Source organism: Micromys minutus (assembly GCF_963924665.1).
Source record: "Micromys minutus genome assembly, chromosome: 9".
In the NCBI taxonomy this organism is placed as follows: domain Eukaryota; kingdom Metazoa; phylum Chordata; class Mammalia; order Rodentia; family Muridae; genus Micromys; species Micromys minutus.
The window spans coordinates 62,226,751-62,249,029 of NC_137978.1; the positions used below are offsets into that span (position 1 = coordinate 62,226,751).

Sequence of the window (22,279 nt, forward strand, 5' to 3'; positions counted from 1 at the left end):
GGCAGGTATGCGCACATCTGTCCTGGGAGCACAGGCGTGCACCACCACATGTGGTGCTTCCGTCTTTGGGACATATTATGGCCTGCATTTTCTGAAATCAATACCAACTTGTCTCATGTTAACTGATGTGAATAGTACTCTTTTTTCTAAAACTGGTCACCCTGATCCATCCCATATACCATGAGGTAAGATTATGGTATGTTATATAATGTACTTTAATGTTTAAGAAAATTGCTAATTGTTTATAATCAATATCAATAGCCATGCATTATATAGTTACATATAACTTAATCATATTTTACCCTATCATATCATTATATAATATTATGACCCTATGGGTCTTCCTTCCGTTAGTGGCAACCATAACCTGAGTTTCTTCTTTCACAGAGTTTCTCAAAGTATGCCTTTGGAACTCACCAGATGGAGTTGCTCCCAGAAAAAAATGCCCTCACCAACTGCAGATTGTCAACCATACACCAAAAACCAGGTCCACCCAGAACCTGTGAATATGGCCTTATTCAAAAGGTGATTTGTTCAGATTTATTTTATTTTATTTTGAGTACATGATTATGCCTAGGTGTGTATGTGTGTGTGTGCTCCACATGCACACAGACGCCTTCAGGGGCCACAGAGGGCACGAGGTCTTCTGTAACTGGAGCTACAGAGAACTGTTAGCCACTCAAAGTGGGTACTAGAATATTCCAGGCCTTGTCTATAGAGTGAGTTCCAGGACAGCCAAACTTAAGCAGTGAAGGAAACCACTGAAAACAGAAAAGTGGTGAAAACGTATTTGAACGAGGGGCCCATGGTCCACCCCAGCAAGCAGCAGGACTTGGCAATTGTGGCCACATGGTTCTGGCTTTAATGTCAAGGACACAAGCCAAGGGGTTATGGAGTCACCTCCTCAACTAAGGAGCCATTGAGGCCAGGCTTGTCTCTGCTAAGTGGTCCACAGCTGCTGCTGTCCCACCTCCACTGAGCTGGGCTGCTGGTGCATCCGTGAAGTGTTTGCGAGTGGATGGAGCTGCCGCTGCTGACCTGGGAACTGAACTGCAGGTTTCCTGACAACGCAGATGGGATTTGCTCCAAACAGCCATTTCTAAACAGGTCCACTTCCTCCTGTATCCTAATCACCTTTCTTTCCCACTACCTCTGGTGGGTGGTGGGCTAGAAGAAAAGCCAAAGCATTTAAGAAGCATTATTAAAGTTAGGGAGGAGAAAATCTAAAGTTACAACACCTCCTTCTCCCCAGATCCCTTACTAGCATTTAATTTAATAATTTAATAATCTGAGACCATTACGGGTGCACAGAATTCAGCATTTTTCCATAGTGTGTGTGTGTGTGTGTGTGTGCTCACATGGTAGAAAGAAAACTGACTCCCATAAGGTGCCCTCTGACCTCTACACACATGGTGTGATATGTACATGCATGCACACCTGTCCATACCCAAATAAATGGTTTGAGCTGGAGAGATGGCTCAGTAGTTAAGCACTGACTGCTCTTCCAGAGGTCCTGAGTTCAAATCCCAGCAACCACATGGTGGCTCACAACCATCTGTAATGGGATCTGATGCCCTCTTCTGGTGTGTCTGAAGACAGCTACAGTGTACTCACATAAAATAAATAAATAAATATTTTTAAAGTAAATAAATAAATCTCAATTAAAAATAAAATAAAATGGTACAAAGGAATAGTAACACAGGATTTAAAAATGAAAATTTCCAAAATCACTTTATTACATTTAGATGCTAAAGGGAAGTTCGGGCTGATTTATAAGGTAGATCAAAGTGAATGATTTTTTTTTCTTTTTTTTTCCCCCGGTGCTGGGAATCAAACCCAAGGTCATGATATGTTCTCTACCATGAGCTGCATCCACAGACCCCAATTTAGGTGAATGATTGACAGAGAATTATGGAAGGCTTGATTCCTTTGCATGTCCGTCTGTCCAAGTCTGTTCGCTCTCACCCACATCCCTTCTCTTCTGGCTGCACTTCCTCCCGCTGGGCTAATCAGAGACTCTGCAGGCAGCAAGGAGACCCACATTCCAGATTCCTTAGAAAAGGTGCAGGGTGAGCCCCCAGGGCCAACGTCTCATTTCCAGCTCAGGTAACTGTGGTTTTTTCTCTTCGATTTCTTCCATTTCAAACCGGGCGGAATCCACTTGTGGGAGTGACTTGTGTGAAAGTGGTACTTTTCTGCTACAAGACATTGAATAAAAAGAAGAATTAGGATGGGCGCAGAGACCCATGACCCTGATCCCAGTGGGCAGGCGGGCCTCTGAATTTAAGGCCAGCTTGAGCTACAGAGGAGTTCTGGGACAGCCAGAGGTACATGGAGAAGCACTGTCATGTGTGAGAGACAGAGACAGAGAGAGAGACAGAGAGACGCACAGACAGACAGAGACAAAGAGAGAGAGGAAGGGTGGAAGGAAGTAATTACAGATTTCCAGAGATGGCTGAGCTGACAAAGTGTGTGTCCTACATGGCTTGATTCTGGAAACCTGACCGCAGCAACAAGGGGACAAAGACACACATACAGGAATACCGGGGTCAGGTATCTCTGTGCCTACTAAGTGCTCACTCTGATAGAGTGCGCACTTAGTAGGCACAGCAGAGGAGGAGGAGCTAGCTAGTCTCAGTGGGAGGACTTCTCAGTCAGGAGCACAGTCAGGCTGGGAGGAAGAAGCTTCCGCATACACAAGTGTTCATACACGCACACCCTTGCACACACTGCCAACATTCACACTCAGACCCCAGGAAGGCTTTGGGACTCTGGCATGGCTGTGCCCAGGTCAAACAACACACATCCACTTGGGACTTCAGCCATTCTTTAGCCAGTCACCCCAGGATTCCCCAGCTCTCCTAAATGAAGTGACTGTCTTACAAACGTTCGTGTCTGAGAGACCAGACACTCAGGACTCACAGAAACACGGGGCACGGTGGCATGCCGCTGTCACCCTGGCCCTAGTGGGATGGAGACAGGCAGCCTAGCCAGACCAGTGAGTTCCAGCTTCCGAGAGAAACAGAGTCTCAAAACAAAACAAAGAAATTGGAGAACGAGGCATGGTGGTGACATACGCTTTGTCCCAGCACTCGGGAGACAGAGGCACATGGATCTCTGTGAGTCTGAGGCCAGCCTGGTCCACACAGCAAGTTCTAGTCCAGACTGAGCTACATAGTAAGATCCTATCACAATGAATGAATGAATGAATGAATGAATGAATGAATATGACGAGCAAGTGAAGAAGACATTTAGTGTTGACCCTGAGGTCTCCAAAACCACATCCCATGTGTGCATAAACCACACACACACACACACACATATACACACACACATTTTAAAGGAAAGTTTGGTTTTAAAAGATCAAACTTGGAAGTACCCTAGGAAACAGAGAATATAGAACGGTCAGCCATAGTTCCTCCCCATATGTGCATATGTGTGTGTGTGCATGTGCGTGCTGCTGAGAGAAGCAAATGGGAGTCTTATGCATGTACTAGTGATGTCACATCCAAAGTCCTCTAACCTGTGCGCTAGTACTGACACACCAGGGAGCATCCATCCCTGTCTGAGGGTGAGCTGCAGAACTTTCCATGGAAAGAGCTTTTGAGATACAAAACTCCAAATAGTATTGCAAGAATAGTAAAACACACACCCTCCTGGTTCAGCCTGCGGCTGCGTGAGTCACGTGACAGACGTCACTGTAGGAATGGGACTCGCCACAGCCGGTGCTGTGAGCAGGGCATGGCAGGCACTGGTCACATCCACTGTCACTCTTCCGTTAAAAATGTATTGGGAAACAGCACAAGAGGAAATAATAAATGAACCCGGAAGCAAAGTGGGAGGGGTTAAATGGGCGTGGGTAGAGGTGTGGTTTGTAAAGCTGTCTGAGAGTCATTTGTGATACTGAAGAAGGGAGGTGCAGACTCTTGGGAAATCACCCCACTCGGGCCTACACACAGATGAGAGTTTTGAGATGATCTCTGCCAGTTTCTCCCACCAACTCTCAAGACCAGGGAGGCTAAAACCACGTGGTACCTCCTCTAAGGCTCTCAGTGAGATGGGAGAACCCGGTGTTCCCGTCTTCTCCTGCCCTGCCCACGTCGGCTGCCTTGAAATCCTCTCTATCAGTAAGGGACCAGGCAGAAGCGGGAAGAGCACCGGGCTCCACAAGCCTAACAAAGGACTTAGGAGCGGACGCACTCACATTCATCCGGGAACTGGTCTGGGGAATTGGTTTCCACTACCCTGCCGTGGAGGGACTGAGTGCTGCGGTAAATATTTCCCATGGTCTTGTTGTTGTAATCCATAAGAGCGTTTTCTATTTTCTCAGCCTGCAGACAATACAAAGTGAGTTTATGAGGCAGGACGTCCTGGAGGATGCGAAAGCATCTAGCAGTGGCCGTGTAAGAAAACGTCAAGTCGATCTGTTCTGAGCGGTCGGCCAGCCTTTACCTCGCCATCCCTCTGTCCATCCCTCGGCCCATCCATCCGTCCATCCACCTTCCCAGCAGGCATCTCCACACAGTCTCACCTCCTCTTTCTGTATTAGTATTTGGTTGATGGAACAAAAGCAATCAGTCACAGAAATATATCTCGGTCAGCTCAGAGTTTGTTTTTCTAAAATATATTCTGTCTACCTCCTTGAGAAGTGCTTTTGCTGCAGGAGAAAGTCTGGATTCTCCATTCATTTTCCTCCAAGATTTGAGTCCCCGCCCTCTCTCTGTGGCTAACTCTTGATCTAATATGATGATGGTGATGGTGATAACAATTATTATTATATATTATATGTTATATAATAATAATTATATAACACATTATATATATATATATATATATATTAGACAGTGTCTCACTACATAGCCCTGGCTAGTCTAGAACTCACTATGTAGACCAGGGTAACCTCTAACTCCCCAAGTTCTGCCTGCCTCTGCTTCCCAGGCACTACAACCAAAGCTGTGCACCCCACACCGGGCTGAATCCCTCCTTAAATGAAACGTCAGCTAGGACTTTCTGCTCCACCTTTCACCTCTCTTAGGCACTCTGCACATCACCCGAGTTCGTCTTCCCACCATGGTTAGACTGTCTTCCCACCTCCGTTTTCCAGTTCATTAGTGCCCTCTTGAACCAAATGTAATGTAATGCTGTTCAACCCGGTCATTCAGTCAACAATTGTGCTTGACACAGTTTCATCCCGAGGGGTGGGGGTGGGCAATGCTTTTAATCCCAGTGTTCAGGAGGCAGAGGCAGAAGAATTGCTGTGAGTTCGAGGCCAGCCTAGTCTATAGAGTGAGTTCCAGGACAGCCAGGACTACACGGAGAAACTCATGTATACATACATGTACACATATACACATATGTACATGTATATAAAAATAGAAATGTAATATGTATACATATATATTAATGTGTGATATATATATAGTTATATAAACATGTGCATATATGTGTGTATATGTATGTATACACAAGACACATTGTTACATTTTTGTCTGGTAATTCCCCTGTCTGAAGTCTTTGTAACTCTGACTCTGATAATCTCTTTCACACTCTCTTTTTCCTTGTACAAACAAATCCTTGTTCTGAGATTTTTCCCCCCCACAGGGATAGGAATCGAATCTAAGGCCTTGTTATTCGAAGCAAGTGTTCTTAAAAACCAAGCTATAATCTGAGCCTTGTTTGTTTTTTTGTTTGTTTGTTTGTTTGTTTTTAAAAAAAACAACTCTCTTCTTTGGTAGCCCAGGCCAACCTAGACCTTACTGTGTCCAAGGCTGGCCGAGAGCTCTCAAACCTCCTGCCTCAGCCTCTGCTGAGGTTGCAGGTGAATGAGTCTGAGCTTTGCCCTTTCTAATCACGCCAGCGTTAGGTCCTTCCAGGTGCAGATTTAAGGCGTATCCTTCCAGAGATAATTGACACGTGCTATGTCTCTTATGTGAGGCCACTTCCAGCCCACAGAATAACATTTTCATGGAAGGGTCATTGCCTAATAGAAGCCTTTTCCATATTCTCTTAGAGAAGAGAAATGGAGTTTAAGAGAAAAAAAAAATGTTTGGTTTCCTGGGGGAAAATATCAGTCTGAGGAAATATTAGACGCTCCTTAAAGCATCATCAGGGTACAGTACAGCCAAGTCAACACATGTGTGTTATGTGTGCTGCTGTCTCTTCAGTCAAGGCGTAATCTTAACACTCCGGAAGCTGAAGCAGGAGGATTGCCATGATTGGGTTACAGAGTAAGATCCTATCAGGAGAAAGAGAAGGTGGCAGGGAAGGGAGGAAGGGAGGAAAGTTGGTTCCCAGCACCCACACAGCAGTTTAATTCTAATTCTAAGAAATCAGATGGGCTGGAGAGATGGTTCAGAGGTTAAGAGCACTGACTGCTCTTCCAGAACTCCCCAGCTCAATTCCCAGCAACCACCAGGTGGCTCACAACCATTTGTAATGGGATCTGGTGCCCTCTTCTGGCCGACAGGCACAGGTGCAGGCGGAACACTATACAAAATAAATAAACCTTTAAAAAAAAAGAAAAAAAGGATGACCTCTTCTGGCTTCCATGTGCTCCTATGTGTACTCCGTGCACACAAACATACACTCAGGTGCACACACAAACAAAACTAGTGTGTGTGTGTGTGTGTGTGTGTGTGTGTGTGTATGTTTAAGACTGAATATAAAGCCCTGCTTTAACACCACAAAGAGCAGAAGCAGTCCTTGGCCTAGGATGCCAGAATGTAAGCCACACAGGACAGACAACAAGGAGTTAGCAGGTCTGCTTAAGAACATCTGTTCTGAGCATGTGCCTCCCCTTTCCCATGGCTCTGACTCCAGTGTTTTCACATCAGATCAAAGTCCTTGGATCAGCTGGTGCCTCTAACGCCATCCCTGCCTCGGTGGCTGAAGGTCACCCAGTTCCAAGGGAGGTGGGGTTGATGTTAGTCTTGGCTAGTTTTATATCAACTTGCCACAAGCTAGAGCCATTTAAATGAGGGAACCTCGACTGAGAAAATGCCTCCATAAGATCCAGCTGTATAGTATTTTCTTAATTAGTGATAGGGGAGGGAGGGCCCAGCCCACAGTGGGTGATGATGATGATGATGCCGGGAGCTTTAAGAAAGCAGGCTGGGGAAGCAACAAGGAGCAAGCCAGGGAGCTAGAGAGATGGCTCAGAGGTTAAGAGCACTGACTGCTCTTCCAGAGGTCCTGAGTTCAAATCCCAGCAACCACATGGTGGCTCACAACCATCTGTAATGGGATCTGATGCCCTCTTCTGGTGTGTCTGAAGACAGCGACAGTGTACTCACATACATGAAATAAATAAATAAATAAATAAACCCAGAAAAAAAGAAAACAGTCTTAAAAAAGAAAGAAAAGAAAAAGGAGCAAGCCAGTAAGCAGCACCCTCCATGGCTTCTTCATCGCCTCCAGCCTCCAGGATCCTCCCTTGTTTGGATTCCTGTCCTGACTTCCTTTGGTGACAAACAGTGCTATGGAAGTATGTGCCAAATCAACCCTTTCCTCGCCCATTTCTTTGGTCATAGTGTTTGGTCACAGCAGTGGAAACCCTGACCAAGGTAGTACCAAAGCCTGTGTGTGGCTTATATCAAGGAGTCCTGTGGACTTCTGGGCAGTTAAGAGGAGGCTTTGAGGAGTGGAGCTGTTACCTGGGCCTTGGAGAGGGTGGGGGAATCACGGAACACAAACCACTTGACATTCTGGGTGCAGGGGGGAGTGGTGAGCGAGCCTGGGTAGGTGTAATAGTGGATGATGTCCGCAGGTAACATGTTCCGGATATTCACCTTTTTCAGAGTTGTGGTTTGTCCTAAGAGAAAAAGACAGGATGGAGGAGAAAGGAACTCTGCTGCCCTAGCAAGGACAGCTCGGGCTCTGCCTCAGGAACGTTCAAGTCCACTGACCTCAGAACAAAGATGGCTGAAAAATTGTCCCCTGATTTACCCCCACCTTCTCACCCCTTGATGGTTGAGCAGCAGAGAACTGGGCCTGGTGGCACACTGTAATCCCAGCACTTGGGAGAGTGAAACCCAAACCTGTCCCCGAATTCAAGGCCAGCCTGGGCTTTAAAGTGACTTTTCCCTGCACCCACGGGGCAGTTCCCAATTGTCTGATGCTATCTTCCAGTGTGCAGATTTACCTGTATGAGTAAATATTTAAAATAAACAAACAAAGTGACTTCGGCGGTTAAGAGCGTACAGTACTCTCCCAGAAGCTCTCTTGTGTGGCTCTTGGCACCCACGTCAGGTGATCTATGGCTGCCTGTGACTCCTGTTCCAGGGGATCAGAGCTAAAATCCCAGACATTTATGGGACCCTCGGATTGTTAGATGGCTGCTGGGGTCCGAACTCTAGGAACTCTAGACCTGATAACTCGGAAGCAACACCCATAACTGCTGAGTTATCGCTTTACTCTCCACACAGAATACGTTTTAAAGTTTATTTCTATCTGTGTGTGTGTATTTTGTCTGCATGTCCGTCTGTCTGTCTGTATACCACGCGCATGCCTGGTTCCCAAAGGGGTCAGAAACTGACTTCAGACCCCCGAAACAGGAGTTACAGACAGTGGTGAGCTGCTGTCTAGGTGCTGGAAATCAAATCTAGGTCTTCTGGGAGAGCAGCAAGTTCTCTCAACAACTGAGCCTAAAAGCTCTGGCCTCCGGGATGGCGTCTGAACACAATGACAAACACCCGTACACATTAGTAACTTAAAATCCGTGCTTAGGAGCTTGAGAAAGGACAGTGGGCAAAAACTTGTGCGTGGTTCCTCAGAGGCACGCTACCCTCCTAAACCTACAGCGGAAAGAGCCAGGACAAGGCTGTCAGTCAAAGAGACCTGGCTTCCCTCTGAAGGGGGTGGGGGAGGCTGTGGCTTCCCTACTCACACCTCTTTCGTTCTGTGGGCATCCCTTACCTGGATACTTGACATTTTCCAACTCAGAAATCAAGCTGCCGAAGTAAGTGTTTTCTTCGTAATTGTCAACCTGGGGAGAAGCACAGAGAACTCAGCACAGGGGAAAACTTGGCCCACCCCATACCAGCCATTTGACCTCCCAGCTGGGAGGCTGAGTGACAAATAAACCGTGGAGGTAGCATTGCTCAGCTGTCCTAGTGAGAGACAAGCTGAATGTCCCGGCTACCAACTGCCCCCATCTCCATCCATCCTCAGGGGTCCTGACAGACACGATGTCTCAGCAGAAGCTGCTCCTATATCTCTGTTGCTAGAACACTCTGTTGTGTGAATGTTGATTTCACTGACTTAGTTTAATGTGTATCAGAGTTTGCCTGTGTCCTGTATGCATACCATCTGACTGCAGTGCCCAGGGAAACCAGAAGAGGGCACCAGACCATTGGAACTAGAGTCACAGTAGGTTGTGAGGTATTGAATGGATGTTGTTCTCAGAAAGAGCAGCAAGGGCATTTAACCACCCAGCCATCTCTTCAGCCCTATTTTATTTTTCCGTTTTTTTTTTTTTTAAAGAAGAAAAAGTTGCTTCCGGTGTAAAAGGCATATTTTGTTGTTTTCCCTGATGATTAGGTTGGTTTAGGTTTGAATTTGTTTTGGTTTGTTTTGGTTTTTGATTCAGGGTTTCTTTGTGTAGCCCTTGCTGTCCCGGAACTCACTGTGTTGACCAGGCTGACCTCCAACTTGAAAGACCTGCCTTCCTTTGCCTCCTAAGTGCTGGGACTAAAGGTGTCCCATGTGGGTGCTGGGAATTGAACTCAGGACCTCTGTAAGAGCAGTCAGTGCTCTTAACTGCTGAGCCATCTCTCCAGATCCCCAATTAATTAATATTTAAGACAGGGTCTTACTGTGTTGCCCCGGATAGCTTAGAACTCTCTAAGTAGACAAGGCTGGCTTTAAGCTGGGACTAAAGGCCTGTACCAGCATACCTTTTGCTCTTCTTTTGGTTTTTCGAGACAGGGTCTTTCTCTTCAGCCCTGTACCACCATTGCCTGGCCACAGTTGGCTGTTAAATGTCACTTTTCTTGTTTGGCTGGAATTTCTAGGGACAGTTGTAGTTGTGAGGTCACAACGAACTGGATGGAGGTCATGCTCAAACCCCTCAAGTTCCTGTGACATGCCTTTCTACTGATCCTCTCTGTGAGTTTAGCCCACACCCATTTAGTTCCTGTAGCCTTTGTCCCCCGCCTCCCCTGAGTGTCTCCCCAGTAAAGGTCTGATTAGCTGATATCACTGGCCCTGGACTGTGCCCCACCTGTGTTCTGTCTGTGAGTTCTCTGTGTTACCCAACCACTTGATCACATTTTATTTTACTGACAGTGGTCCTGGGCTTCAACTTGTACCCTACGCCCAGTCTGCTCTGTTTCCCAGGCCAGCCTCTACCTGAAGAAACTTCTTGGCTGACCACAGTAGGGGTAGGGACCAGAAGAACCCTGGGGGAATGTTCTCTGGAACTCATGCTTAGCAGAAATTTTACCTGATTTCATGAATAAATGTCTTGAATTGTTTGCCTCTGGCCCATGGGAGGAGGGTTGCATGGTTTTTTATTTTGCTTTCGTTTTTGTTTGTTTGTTCTAATCTTGCTTTGCTATGTTTTGCTTGAGACAAGATCTCACTGTCTAGCCCAGGCTGACTTTGAACCTTCGAATCTGTGCCTCAGCCCCCTGAATACTAGGATTACGTCTGGCTGGTTTCACTGGTCCGGTTAGACCAGCCTGTGTCTAGTCAAGCCTTCTGGGATTTGGTCTTTTAAAGTCATCTTATTACTCAAGGGCCCCATGGTTCATAACACAAGAGTGTCCAAGGGCTGGAGAAACAGTCAACCTCCCACTGGAAAGCTTTCCCAGGAATGATGAGCTCAGGAAGGGATGGAGAGAGAAAATGATGACGTGTCATTTGTACCACATACCTCTTTTGAACTTAAGGGCATAGCCTGAGAGCAGACACGCATGCGTAGTTCCAGCCTACCTTAACCAAGGCTGCTAGCACAGCCAAGCCATCTTCTTGGTTCTGGGCATTCTCATAGGTCTCGTATTTCTTATTGAAGTGAACAACGTGAATCTGTGAGTGAGAAAAAGCAAGTCAAGGGTGGTTCATCTGGACTTCAAACACTTAAGGAATCTAAAGAGAGGGGAGAAGATATGAGACACTCAGTCTAAACCACACAAACGCCTCTGCTATCCCCTTCCACGCAGGCTACAAGTCCCAGCTGCCAAGCCCAGAAACTTTTCTGAGAATAAAAAGAGAATAAATGGGATTCTGGAAGGTTCTAGCTCTGGTTTGCCTTAACCCCAAACTCCCGATGACAGAAGCTGGTTTATGTGAGGCCTCGATGCCCTCCTTGGGTCTCTAAGGAGTTTAAGGAGAGGGTGAGCAATGGTCTCCCCATCGCTACCCACCCAGGGAAGCCACTGGAATAAGCAGTAAGCCAGAATTCAGCCCAAGGATGGATACAAGCCAAAGAGGTGCCCTAAAATACTAACACACAAACTCAGCTGAAACGGGAGGGCCTGCAGCCTTACAGACGAGAGACTCCATTTACCCTGTTGAGGTTCCCCCACAAATGACACAGAGTCATTTCCAAACGAGCCAAAAAATAAATTCGACCACGGGACCACGGGGTGACTGAACCATCACCACTGCACAGAATCATATTGGCTATTTTAGTAAGAAAGGTAGAGCTGGGGAGAGGGCTCAGTAAAGCATTTGCTGTCAGGCATGAGGGACTGAGTTCAATTCCCAGCACCCACAAAGGAAAGCTGGGCACGGTACTGCATATCTGTAATCTCCAAGACAGTGGCAATAGCACCCTGGCGACGGCCAGCCGGTCTACCTGGTTGATGAGATCCAGACTGAGTGAGAGAGAGTGTGCGATAAAGGAAGACAGCATCAAACCCCCCCCCCGCTTCCACGTGTACGCATACATATGTGTATGCACACTCACATGCATGTGCACATACATGACACCCAGATAACACAAGCTTGCAGACACTGACACAAAGAAAGGTGACTCTGGAGCTCGAGAGGAAGGGGACCCTGTTGGGGTTGTGACATACCTCCATCATAGTCCTCATCCCATCAATGGTGTGTTCAGAGCCACTGACTTCTGAGTTCTTACCGCCCCAGTGAAGGTGCATCTGCTTAGAGACGAACACGGTGCCATCGGAGTCTGTCATTTCCATGGTGTGCGGCAGGGTGATCTGTACTGTGGGAGAGAACATGGCACAGGGAGACTCAGGTTTTCTGTAAGTAGCTCCCTGGTCATCTCCCACCTCCTACCGGAGGCAGCCCAAGGTGTTACTGATGGACCAGAACGATTTCCCTGAGGGAAGGTGGCTCTGGGGCACCTGTGGTGCACAGAGCAGGCCAAGATGGGTGTCAGGATACCTCTCTGTCCAGAACCAACCGGTCAGGGGCAGGACTGAGCTGCAGCAGATCCAGCTTGTTGGTCTAATAAGATGGAAACTCTCAGGAAAAAAAAAAAAAATACTGACCAAAGTATATACCTATGGTCCCAGCACTTGGAAGCTGAGGCCGGAGGATTGCTAGTTTGAGGCATGGCTTCATGGCTTTTAGCCTTGCAGCCTTTTAGCTAGCCCACAGAAGTGCAAGCTGGGGCCAGAGGCAGCATCGTGCTGGGCTCCGGCAATTGGACAAGGAAGCCGACCCTGGGGATGGGAAGACTGGGTATCATACTGTGCCTTGGGCAGGGGCAGAGCCGGGCTGAGAAGCCGACATCTGCATCTCTAACCACACACCATCATGATGTGGCTCAACTTGTCCACAGAAGACAAAAACAAGCTACACAGCTAGCCTTGGGTGCAAAGTGAGACCCTGTCTCTTGCTTAGCTTAGGACTTAATCTGACTAAGATCCTAACCCTGAAATGTGAGGCTTCTGCTGGAGAAAAACAAATGAGCTCTCCTGCCACATGTCCCTCAGACATCCTATAGGGACATTACTTGGGTCAAATGACTGCAGATATTTATCTCACTGGCTTAGACCTTTAAAAACATTTGTCTCTTGGAATGGGCTATCCAAGGGTAAAACTGGGTAGTAACACCAGAGACTGACGAGGATGTGAAGGCTCCCGTTGGGCACGGTGGCGCATGCTTGTAATCTCAGCACTTGGGAAACAGATGGAATGATCAGGATTTCAGGCTAATCCCGCTGCATCTGCATTTGGAGGCTAGCCTTGGCTCCATGAGACCCTATTTTAAAACAGACCAAAAAAAAAATGTGTAATTTAGGAGCTGAGACTACTCCGTTGCTGAGTGTCTGCCACACATGCTCAAGGCCTAGGTCTCCAGTGTAGGATGAGAAGGAATCTTTGATATACCTCTGCAGCCTCAGGATACTAAGGCAGGAGGATCATGAGTTCTGGGCTAGCCTTGGCTACAAAGTGAGACCATGTCTCCAGGAAACAACAACAACAACAACAATGGAATCATCTGGATGGATTGGCACATAAAAGAACCTGATTATTAAACCTGGCATTTTAACTTCGGCCCTCTGACCTCCGTGATGTACGCCCGTACACACAGATCACACACATGCAGTAACAGTGAGTCCAAAGCACTTTTTAAAAGGATCTGATTTGGGACTATGAGTACACCATAGTTGTCTTCAGACACACCAGAAGAGGGCATCAGATCCCATTACAGATGGTTGGGAGCCACCATGTGGTTGCTGGGAATTGAACTCAGGACCTCTGGAAGAGCAGTCGGTGCTGTCCAGCCCAAGGTCTTCTTATTAAAAGTCATCCACGGGACTGGGGAGATGGCTCAGTGGTTAAGAGCTTTGACTACTCTTCCAGAAGTCCTGAGTTCAAATCCCAGCACCCACGCGGCAGCTCACAACTGTCTGTAACTCCAGTTCTGGGGCTTCTGACACCCTCACACTGATACACATGCAGACAAAACACCAATGTACATAAAAGATTATTAAAAGAGGAAAAGAAGTCAGCCAAACCTACAGGGCCCCTGAGCTGACTTGTAAGCAGAGCTTCGAGACTGGTGGGAGTTCCTTCCCATGTCCTACCTCATGGGACTTGGGAATATTAGTCGTGAAATTAACCCTTGATCTCCAGGAGAGGACCATGTTACCATGTTACCATCCTCTTCCCCTCCCCCTCTCATTTAAGCGTTTACACAGTTACTGTGGATGCGTATGTTTTCTTATTTGAAATGCTTTTTCTCCCTAAAGTGTAGAAGGAGTTGGGAGTCTGTGATTGGATGAGCATAGCATACGAATCCAGACTTAGAGATGGGAACAGCCCCTTTGGAGAACACACAGTTACTATTTAGAGCCTCAAAAATCTACGTTCTCAAGAACGGAAGAGACCTTAAAGGAAGGAGTGGCTGAGTGAGATCTGCTGAGAATCGTGGGTTCTGCCCCCACAGGAGCAACAAGAGATCCTGGCGAAGACCTGTTCCCAGACTGCAGCTTCTAGGAGACAGGCTGTCCCTATCCGGGCGTTCCATTAAAAGGCCTACTCAGGCAGCTTAGAAAGGAGCTGTCGCGTAGCTCTTTTTGTTTGTTTGGCTGGTTTTTGATTTAGGGGGATATTTTGGTTTTGTCTGTGGCTGTGCTGTTGAAAAGCACAGGCCCGAATCTCTTGTCCCCAGTCCCACTTCACGAATGTTTCCAGATTCTGAAAATGGATTCACCTTCTGAAAGCATTTGCTCCCTTTGTAAGGACTGACAGCCTAACCAGTGTCTCGCCAGACTTTGCTGTCCTCAGGTGACCACCACCGGGGCTGAGCTAGAGTGCTTGACCAGCATGCACTGGGCCCTGTGTTTGATCCCCAGCTCTACCCAAACTGTTCTCGGTAGTATAAACTCCATAATCGCAGCACTCAGGAAGCTTGAAGTGGGGAGGTCAGGAGCTCAGGGTCATCCTTTACTGAAGCCAACCTGGGTTGTCTTTAACAGGAGGAACATTGACTAGTCCTCCCCCGAGTTTGCCTAGCATGTGCAAGGCTATATAGGTCCTACGTCAGCCCCAGAAAACTGGGTCTCTGAGCAAGCAGCTCCTGGTGCGCATGCACACTCTGTTTCTTTATGCACCCTGCCAGCCCCACCGGTACTGCTCCTGTGCGCATGCGCACTCCGTTTCTTATGCACCCTGCCAGCCCCACCGGTACCCCCTACCTGTGTGTCCGTTGTTAGTCATAGGGAGCTCCAGCTCCTCATCATAGTTGACCATGCGCAGGGCCTTCAAGGAGCTATTGAAGAGCGCATCCCTCCTCTTCAGGTCAATGGGCGACTGCCTTTTCCCGCCGCAGTCAGGATACTTCTCAGGCCACAGAGTTTGTTCCAGGCCGTCTTCCCCTGCAACAGGAGAGAGTGGGGCCCAACTCAGAGCTACTTCGCTGAGCCTTCTCTGAGGCTTCTCTGAGGCTGGGGCCAGCGGTGTCTGGGTGGAAGACCCATGGGACAGCTGTCTGGAAACACAAGCAGGAATTGCAGAAGGCGGGTCAGGAAAACGCTCAACTAAACCCAGCGCTTGGGTGTGGCGAAGGTGTTCTTCCTTTGCGGCTACTGGTGGTAAGATCCAGAGCTGCTGATTCATGACCAAGGAAGGGTCTCCTGCAGAGTAGTTGGCCCTCTGCCTTGCAGGAGTCACGGGATAAAGGCTCCTGAAGCGAGCCCGGGGCCTACCAGTAACCCCTGACCTCATTTTCAGAGTATAGTGTTCCTTTCCAAGCCCTGCACCTGAGTCCCAACCCCACCCCAGCTCCCCCGACAGCTGGAACCCCTTCCCCAACCCTTCAAAGCAGTATTTTTCTTCTCCTTGCTCTAGCTTCTTTAGGTTCACAGGGAAGCAAAGACTCATCTAAATAACAACCCGTGAATACGGGGCATTAAAGAAGCATCATGTTAAAAGGTGACACGGGCCCGGAGCCCCAGCACTGGGGAGGTAGAGGCAGGAAGATCACAAGCACAAGGTCATTCTCAGCTACAAAACAAGTTCAAGGCCATCGTTGGCTGGGTTAGAACCTACTTTAAAAGTAACAAAAAAAAAAAAAAAAAAAAAAAAAAAGTAAAACAAAACAAAAAACTTGGACTCATCTAGAGTTCCAGCTTCTCAGGAGGCAGAAGTGAGAGGATCTTTCTTCCTTTCAGAGGAAGAAGGTTCTTTTGAACCCAGGAGTTAGCTTTGTTTGTTTGTTTATTATTTCGAGACATCTTACTAAGTAGTCCTAGCTGGCCTTGAACTTACAGCAATCCTCTTGTCTTTCGAGTGTTAGGATTCCAGTCCTGTGATACCAGGTATAAATGAGGTTCAAGGCCAGCCTGGGCAACATAGTAAGAGAGAGAACAATCTGGAGGTGGTGGTGGTGCAGCCTTCAGTCCTATCACTCGGGAGGCAGAGGCGGGCTGGTCTCTGAGTTTGAGGCTAACCTGGTCTCTGAGTTTGAGGCTAGCCTGGTCTACAGAGTGCATCATTCTAGCACAGCTGCATAGAGGAACCCTGTCTCCAAAAACAACAACAAAAATAGAGGGGGGGGGGAAGAGAGAGAGAGAGAGAGAGAGAATGGAGGGGGGAAGATAAGAAGGAAAGGGTGTCAAGTTTATCCTGTAGGACATGGTGAACAATCCCAAAACTAGAGAAATAATGGCCAGTCACTGCAGGTGACAGAGGCCCTCACCGCCATTAAGCTATTTGTGTAGGTTTACTTTTGGTTTTTGAGGCAGGGTCTTTCTATGTAGCCCTGGCGGTCCTTAAACTCTGGATGTAAACCGGGCTGGCCTTGAACTCACAAGAGATCTGCCTGCCTCTGCTTCCTGAGTATTGGGGTTAAAGGTGAGGGTCACCATGCCCAGCTCTGCCCACCCCTTTGCCATTGATGAGCTTTCAATGAGCACATGGCTTGGTCTAGGAACAGGGGTCAGGGCTTCTCCGTTTTCAGTCAACAGAAAAGTTTACTATTTTCTCACCCTGCTCAACACTTCAAGTTTCGAGCAAATCTTTCCTTGGTACAGCCCCTTCCTTGATCCAAATGCTTTGTGTCTGGGTCTTAAGGATATCGGGAAGGAGCCAGAGGCACATAGCTCAGCGGTAGATCCTAGTACTAGGGGGGAAAACCCAGAGAGCCCAGCAGGCACTTAAAAACGTCACCCTGTTCTCCAGACCTTCGGCCTGGAAATCTCTGATACCATAAAGAAGGATTTGCCATCCTAATGTTCTGTCTTCTGTCACCTCTGAAGCTCCGCCCGGAAGCTGGGAGACACTGAAAAGCCACAATCCTCCCAGGCAAGTGTGAGCTTCCGTCTTCCCAGAGGTTAATTTGTGGAACTGCCCTCTGAACTCCAGTGTCCCTGACTGTCACCTTCATCGAGGACTTACAGTCTGCTCTGAGTGTGTATCCCTGTGTGAGGGGGGCACCATGCAGAGCAAACTCCATCCTGTGTCCCTCTGGTCCCCTGCAGCGTCCAGCCTCCCCCAGACACTCCCACCCCCAACCCAGTTCTATGAAGATGCAAACGGGAAGATGCTTCTCAAGTTCCCTTTGAGAAGTCTGACTGGGCATCTAAAGGTAAGATTGGTGAGCTCTGGTGGAGGCAAGGCATCCTGGATGACTTGTGAGCGGGCACATTCCTGCGGAGGAAGCTGTCTGTGATCTAGGGGTCTCTGTAAGGTCTGGGTTGTCCTTTCTAGAAGCCTCTTTTGTCACATATTCTGATGCCAATAAAAACCTCACAGTCAAAAGTGGGTTCTCGTGAAGCCAAGTGAAGCCGGGCCGAGGCAGCGAAACGCTGTCTCCTCTTCTCGCTCATCAGGGATCCTAAGTCTCTTTGTTCATTCAGAGATAGCAAAACGCATGTGAACCCACAAGGAGCAGGCAGACCCCAACAGAGGACCCACATCCAGTGCAGACGGCTGCTTTGTCACTCTGTCCTGAAGTGCTAGGTGTCAGCTTACCTGAGTAGCTCCACTCATTGAGGGCCTGGATGCCCAGGAAGAACAGGGACACGCTCACCAGAGCCCTCATGGCAGATGCTGTAGCCCTGAATGCAGGACAGGTTCTGGGCTGCACTTCTTTTAAATGCTCAGAAACTGTAAATAACAATTTACCAGGTCCAGCTGGCTGATCCGCCCTTGCTGCACCCTCTGAACAATAACACCCTCCCCACAATGGCACTTCTGACTTGGTGCCTTGTGCACGCGCCTCACCTCCTCCCAAGGCATTACCATAGCCAATTAGCCCATGTCTGGTTGTTCAACATCTTTGGAAACTCAGTTCACCCGCCACACAGTGCAGCCATTGTGGACCTGGAGTGATGACTAGGTTGGAGGGATATGAAGAGCCCGAGGCCCAGAGCACCCGGAAGCAGGGCTTACTGGACAGTGACATTATTTCCTCTGCCCTTTCTCCTGGCTGCTGAGTAGAGTCACCAGGGTCTGAAAACCATGCCAGATTCCAGTTGGCATTTCCTGCCTGTCCCAGAGTGGACAGAAGAACATCCCTGATGGCTTAAGGGTTGACCCCCAGCCCCTGGCAACTGGGAAGATAGTCGTGTATCCTAGTTCTAAGAAAGAAATGGAGGAACCTGGTTAGGGGCAGAGATTGATTTATCCAGTCCTTGACCTTGGAGCTGGGCTTTTGAGCTACATCTGCACACACATGCCTGGGGGCCCCCCGAGGTAGAGGAGTGTGGGTACCCATTTCCCCCCCCTGGGGATTTGTTCTGACAGCTGCAGTGCACCTGGGAACACCCAGGCTGAATCAATAAGTTGCCCGATCTTTCTGCATTTATGTGGACAGTGCAGAAGAAACTGACATTTATGCCTGCCCGACAAGCCGGCATATCCCATGTCCTTCAGAGAGGCAAAGGCATAGGCAGGCAGGAGGGCACCTACCCTGCTGGCCAGACGCAAAGAGCTGATCTGCTCTGACAGGAATCGATCTGCTCGCTGGGATAGCAAAATGGTCGCCTGTGTTTGTAGCAAGTATGAGAGGTGGGGAGCTGCTCATATTTCAGAGGGCTCCCTGCAGCCATTTAATCGGGGAACATCCATCGCAGTGAAGGTCCCACTGAAATCCTAAATGCATAAAGCCCAAGAGCTCAAAGAATTGCAGAGGAGCCAGTTAGCCAACCACTCTGGGCCTCAGTTTCCCCGTCTTCAATAGGAGCTCGAGACAGTGCCCTGCCTCCTCCACACACACACACACACACACACACACACATACAGAGATTCAGCAGTAGCTTTATGTGCTCAGAGTAGCCCTAATGCATGGTGACTGGCATTATCTTTGAACTTCTCATTTTATGACAAGGGGATAACTGACCTATGTCACCCCAATTTGTGAGGAAGCAGAGACTATAAAGCACTTTCTCTTCAGCTCAGGGAGCTTCTCCAAACTCAAACCCTACTCTACTGTCTCGCTAAGACGGTCTTGCCCAGACTGCTGAGACCCTGGACCTTCAGTAAGGGCCATATCTGCTGAAGCGTTTAATAGATATCATCAGAATTGGGAGACTGAGGCCAGGAAAGGGTAGTGGGTTTAAGACAAATGACTCCAGGAGTTTGAAGGTAGCCTAAGCTACAGAATGAAGCCTTGTCATAAACGTAGGAGTGGGTGGGCATAGGGGACTAGAGAGATGGCTCAGCAGTTAAGATGAAATGCTGTTCTTGCCAAGGACCGGAGTTCAGTTCCCAGCACCCTCACCATGCGGATCACAACCACCACTAAGTCCAGATCTGATACTTTTCCAGTCTCTGAACATCAGCACCGGAACCCATGTGCACGTGCACACACACACACACACACACACACACACACACACACAGACGCGCAAGCACACACACAAACAGGCATGCACGCATGCACACACAGAAATAATAATAGTCCAGCATGCACAGAAGCCTGGTTTCAGTCCTCACCATCACATAAACTTGGTGTGGAAGTATGACCATATTTCCAGCACTCAGAAGTTAAACATCATCCCTAGCTATATATTGAGTTTGAGATCAACCTGGATGACAGGAGAAACTCACCATCAACTCTAAACAAAAGAAAAGCAATATCCCACCAACTCTAGACAAGGCAGCATCTTGTTCAAGCTGAGTGAACAATGCAGAAACAGAGCCAGGGTCTGACTGTTGACCTCAGGTTGGCCCTGAACTCAGAGACCTGCCCACCTCCACCTCCAGAGTGTTAGGGGTTAAAAGCGTGCAGATTTTGCTCGGGACTCTATGCTGGAAAACTGTATAGTGGAGGGTCAGAAGGCAGTTGGTCTGGGGAGGAGGCTGAGCTGAGGGAGCTCAGAGTAGGCTGGGCCTTGGAAATACAAGAAAGGGAAGGAGGCAGAGAAGAGAGAACAACTTTTCTGAGGCAGGGGGCTCCAGTGTTCACCACTCCCAGACCCTCACAGCCCCATCTTCCACACGGTTGTGCAACCCTGAGATGAGCATTTTTGTGGTTCTTGTGTGCTTCTATGTCCCATGAGCCTCCTTCATGCTGTGCATGGCTAAGGTCTCTAACTTCAGACCTCACTGCCACCTCCAGAGGTTCTGCTGCCCATCCCCATGCCCGGTTGTCACTGCTGTCACCTGTGTCAAAGGGAGCAATTAAACTAATAAGGGAAGTAGATCAGATCAGCTCCTGAAATCCAACAGCCACCTGCTAACAAGGGCACATTACTAGATGCAGGTCCCCTCCCTCTTCTGGGTGGCATACTCCCAGGGATGCACTCACACAGAATAAAGCAACGTCAACTTTGTTGCCTAATTTCTGATCCATTGTCTTCTTTGACCCTAAAATTTTCCATCCATCTACTCTGAAGAGGAGATACCTTGCTTCTTGTGTTTGTGGGTCTTATTCCTGTGTCTGTGTGTGCACGCGTGCACGTGCGTGCTCATGCGCGTGCACATCCGCATGGATGACGTTCTTCTGCACTTATCCTCCCACACCCCCAGCTCACGGGAGCGTATGTGGGTTCTACCCTCCTGTTTCCCACAACTCATGACTTTATTGACTGTGTCAGAGGAGCTGACACGTTTATCATCTTCATCATAGCAGAAGGTTAAGAATGAGAAAGGAGTCTTTGTGCTTCTTGGATTTATGACTGACTATTTTATGGAAAGGCCCAAAGAGGTAAAGAAATAGGAGAGAGGGAGGCATGGTCATCCCAGGTGAGTAGGAAGTACCAGCAGCCCAAGTAAACAGGTAGGCACCTCCAGGTGTGCTCAGCCCACACGGGCAGGGAGGAATCATCCATCTGCCCAGGGAACAGAGACAAGATCAAGGAAGGTGAGCACAGGTGAGCTGGAAAACCGCCCAGTGAGCTTAGGTTCACACAGGACTAACGCTGTGGCTGCGGTTGCACAAGAATGTGCTGTGCCCAACACAGAGGGGCCATTATCCTTTCCCTACAGCACTGTGAGCTCCCAGGGATCGGGAAGGCTGAGCCATTCATTCCGCACAAGCTTTCTGCATCGGTTGGTCCCATCAAGCACCACAGAACTTTATCTTTCACAGGCAAAGCCCCCTCGATTGCTTGCCTCTTGATGTTGTGTCTTATTCCGTTTGAGACAGGTTCGTCTTACCTGGTCTGGCTGTCCTGGAACACTTGAACAGCCCTGGCTGTCCTAGAATTTGCCATAGAAGACCAAACTGGCCTCCAACTCAGAGATCTACCTGCCTTTGCCTCAGTGGAGGGAATTTACCTGGCACTGGAGAGGAAAAATTAACAATTTTCTTTCTTCTTTTTAAAGATAGAGTCTCATGTACCCAAGGCTAGCCTCCAACTCTCTGTGTGACTAAGAATGACCTTGAACATCTGATGTTCTTGTCTCTACTTCCAAGTGCTGATTCTAACTAAGCATGAGTGTGCATCCACAGTGCTGAGATGGAGCCCAGTGCCTCACGCATGCTGGGTAAGAACGACCAACTGAGCTCAGAACCCAGCCCCAGCAATGAATGGCTTCCTTCCTGAGGATGTCCTATGTCCCATCTGTCACTCTGCTTTATTCCCTTGAGGACACCAAACACCCCCCTCTGGCTTCCAGATGTGTATGCCACAAGCACACGTCCACATGCACCACACGTGAATGCGTGAGCACACACACAACACACACACACACACACACACACACAACACACACACACACACACACACACACACTTGTGTATACCCATTCATCCACAATTCTTCTTTATAGTTATCAGTAAGCCACATTAAAAAAAGATCTCCCATCCCAAAAGCTGGTTAGAAATACCTTCTTTACTATTAATTTAGGTACAAGTAATACAGGACCCAAATATCTAAAACTATGAGTATCTCTGCCTGACCCACACCCTTCT

The 22,279-nt window shown here is 48.3% G+C and overlaps 1 protein-coding gene across 2 annotated transcripts; it reads right to left on the minus strand.

Moving 5' to 3' along the window:
• Positions 1–1,754: 1,754 nt before the first annotated feature.
• On the minus strand, positions 1,755–17,973 carry CA6 (carbonic anhydrase 6). Of its 2 annotated transcripts, none has more exons than XM_080921416.1 (8): positions 17,893–17,973; positions 15,117–15,296; positions 12,021–12,169; positions 10,933–11,025; positions 8,914–8,983; positions 7,653–7,810; positions 4,205–4,331; positions 1,755–2,195 (listed from the first exon to the last, which is right to left on the minus strand). In XM_080921416.1, coding segments are annotated over exons 1-8 (849 nt in total). In that variant the 5' UTR covers positions 17,963–17,973; the 3' UTR covers positions 1,755–2,193. The 2 variants fall into 2 exon arrangements, with proteins under 2 accessions (XP_080777542.1, XP_080777541.1); XM_080921415.1 differs by having other exon boundaries at positions 1,755–2,198.
• Positions 17,974–22,279: the final 4,306 nt, after the last annotated feature.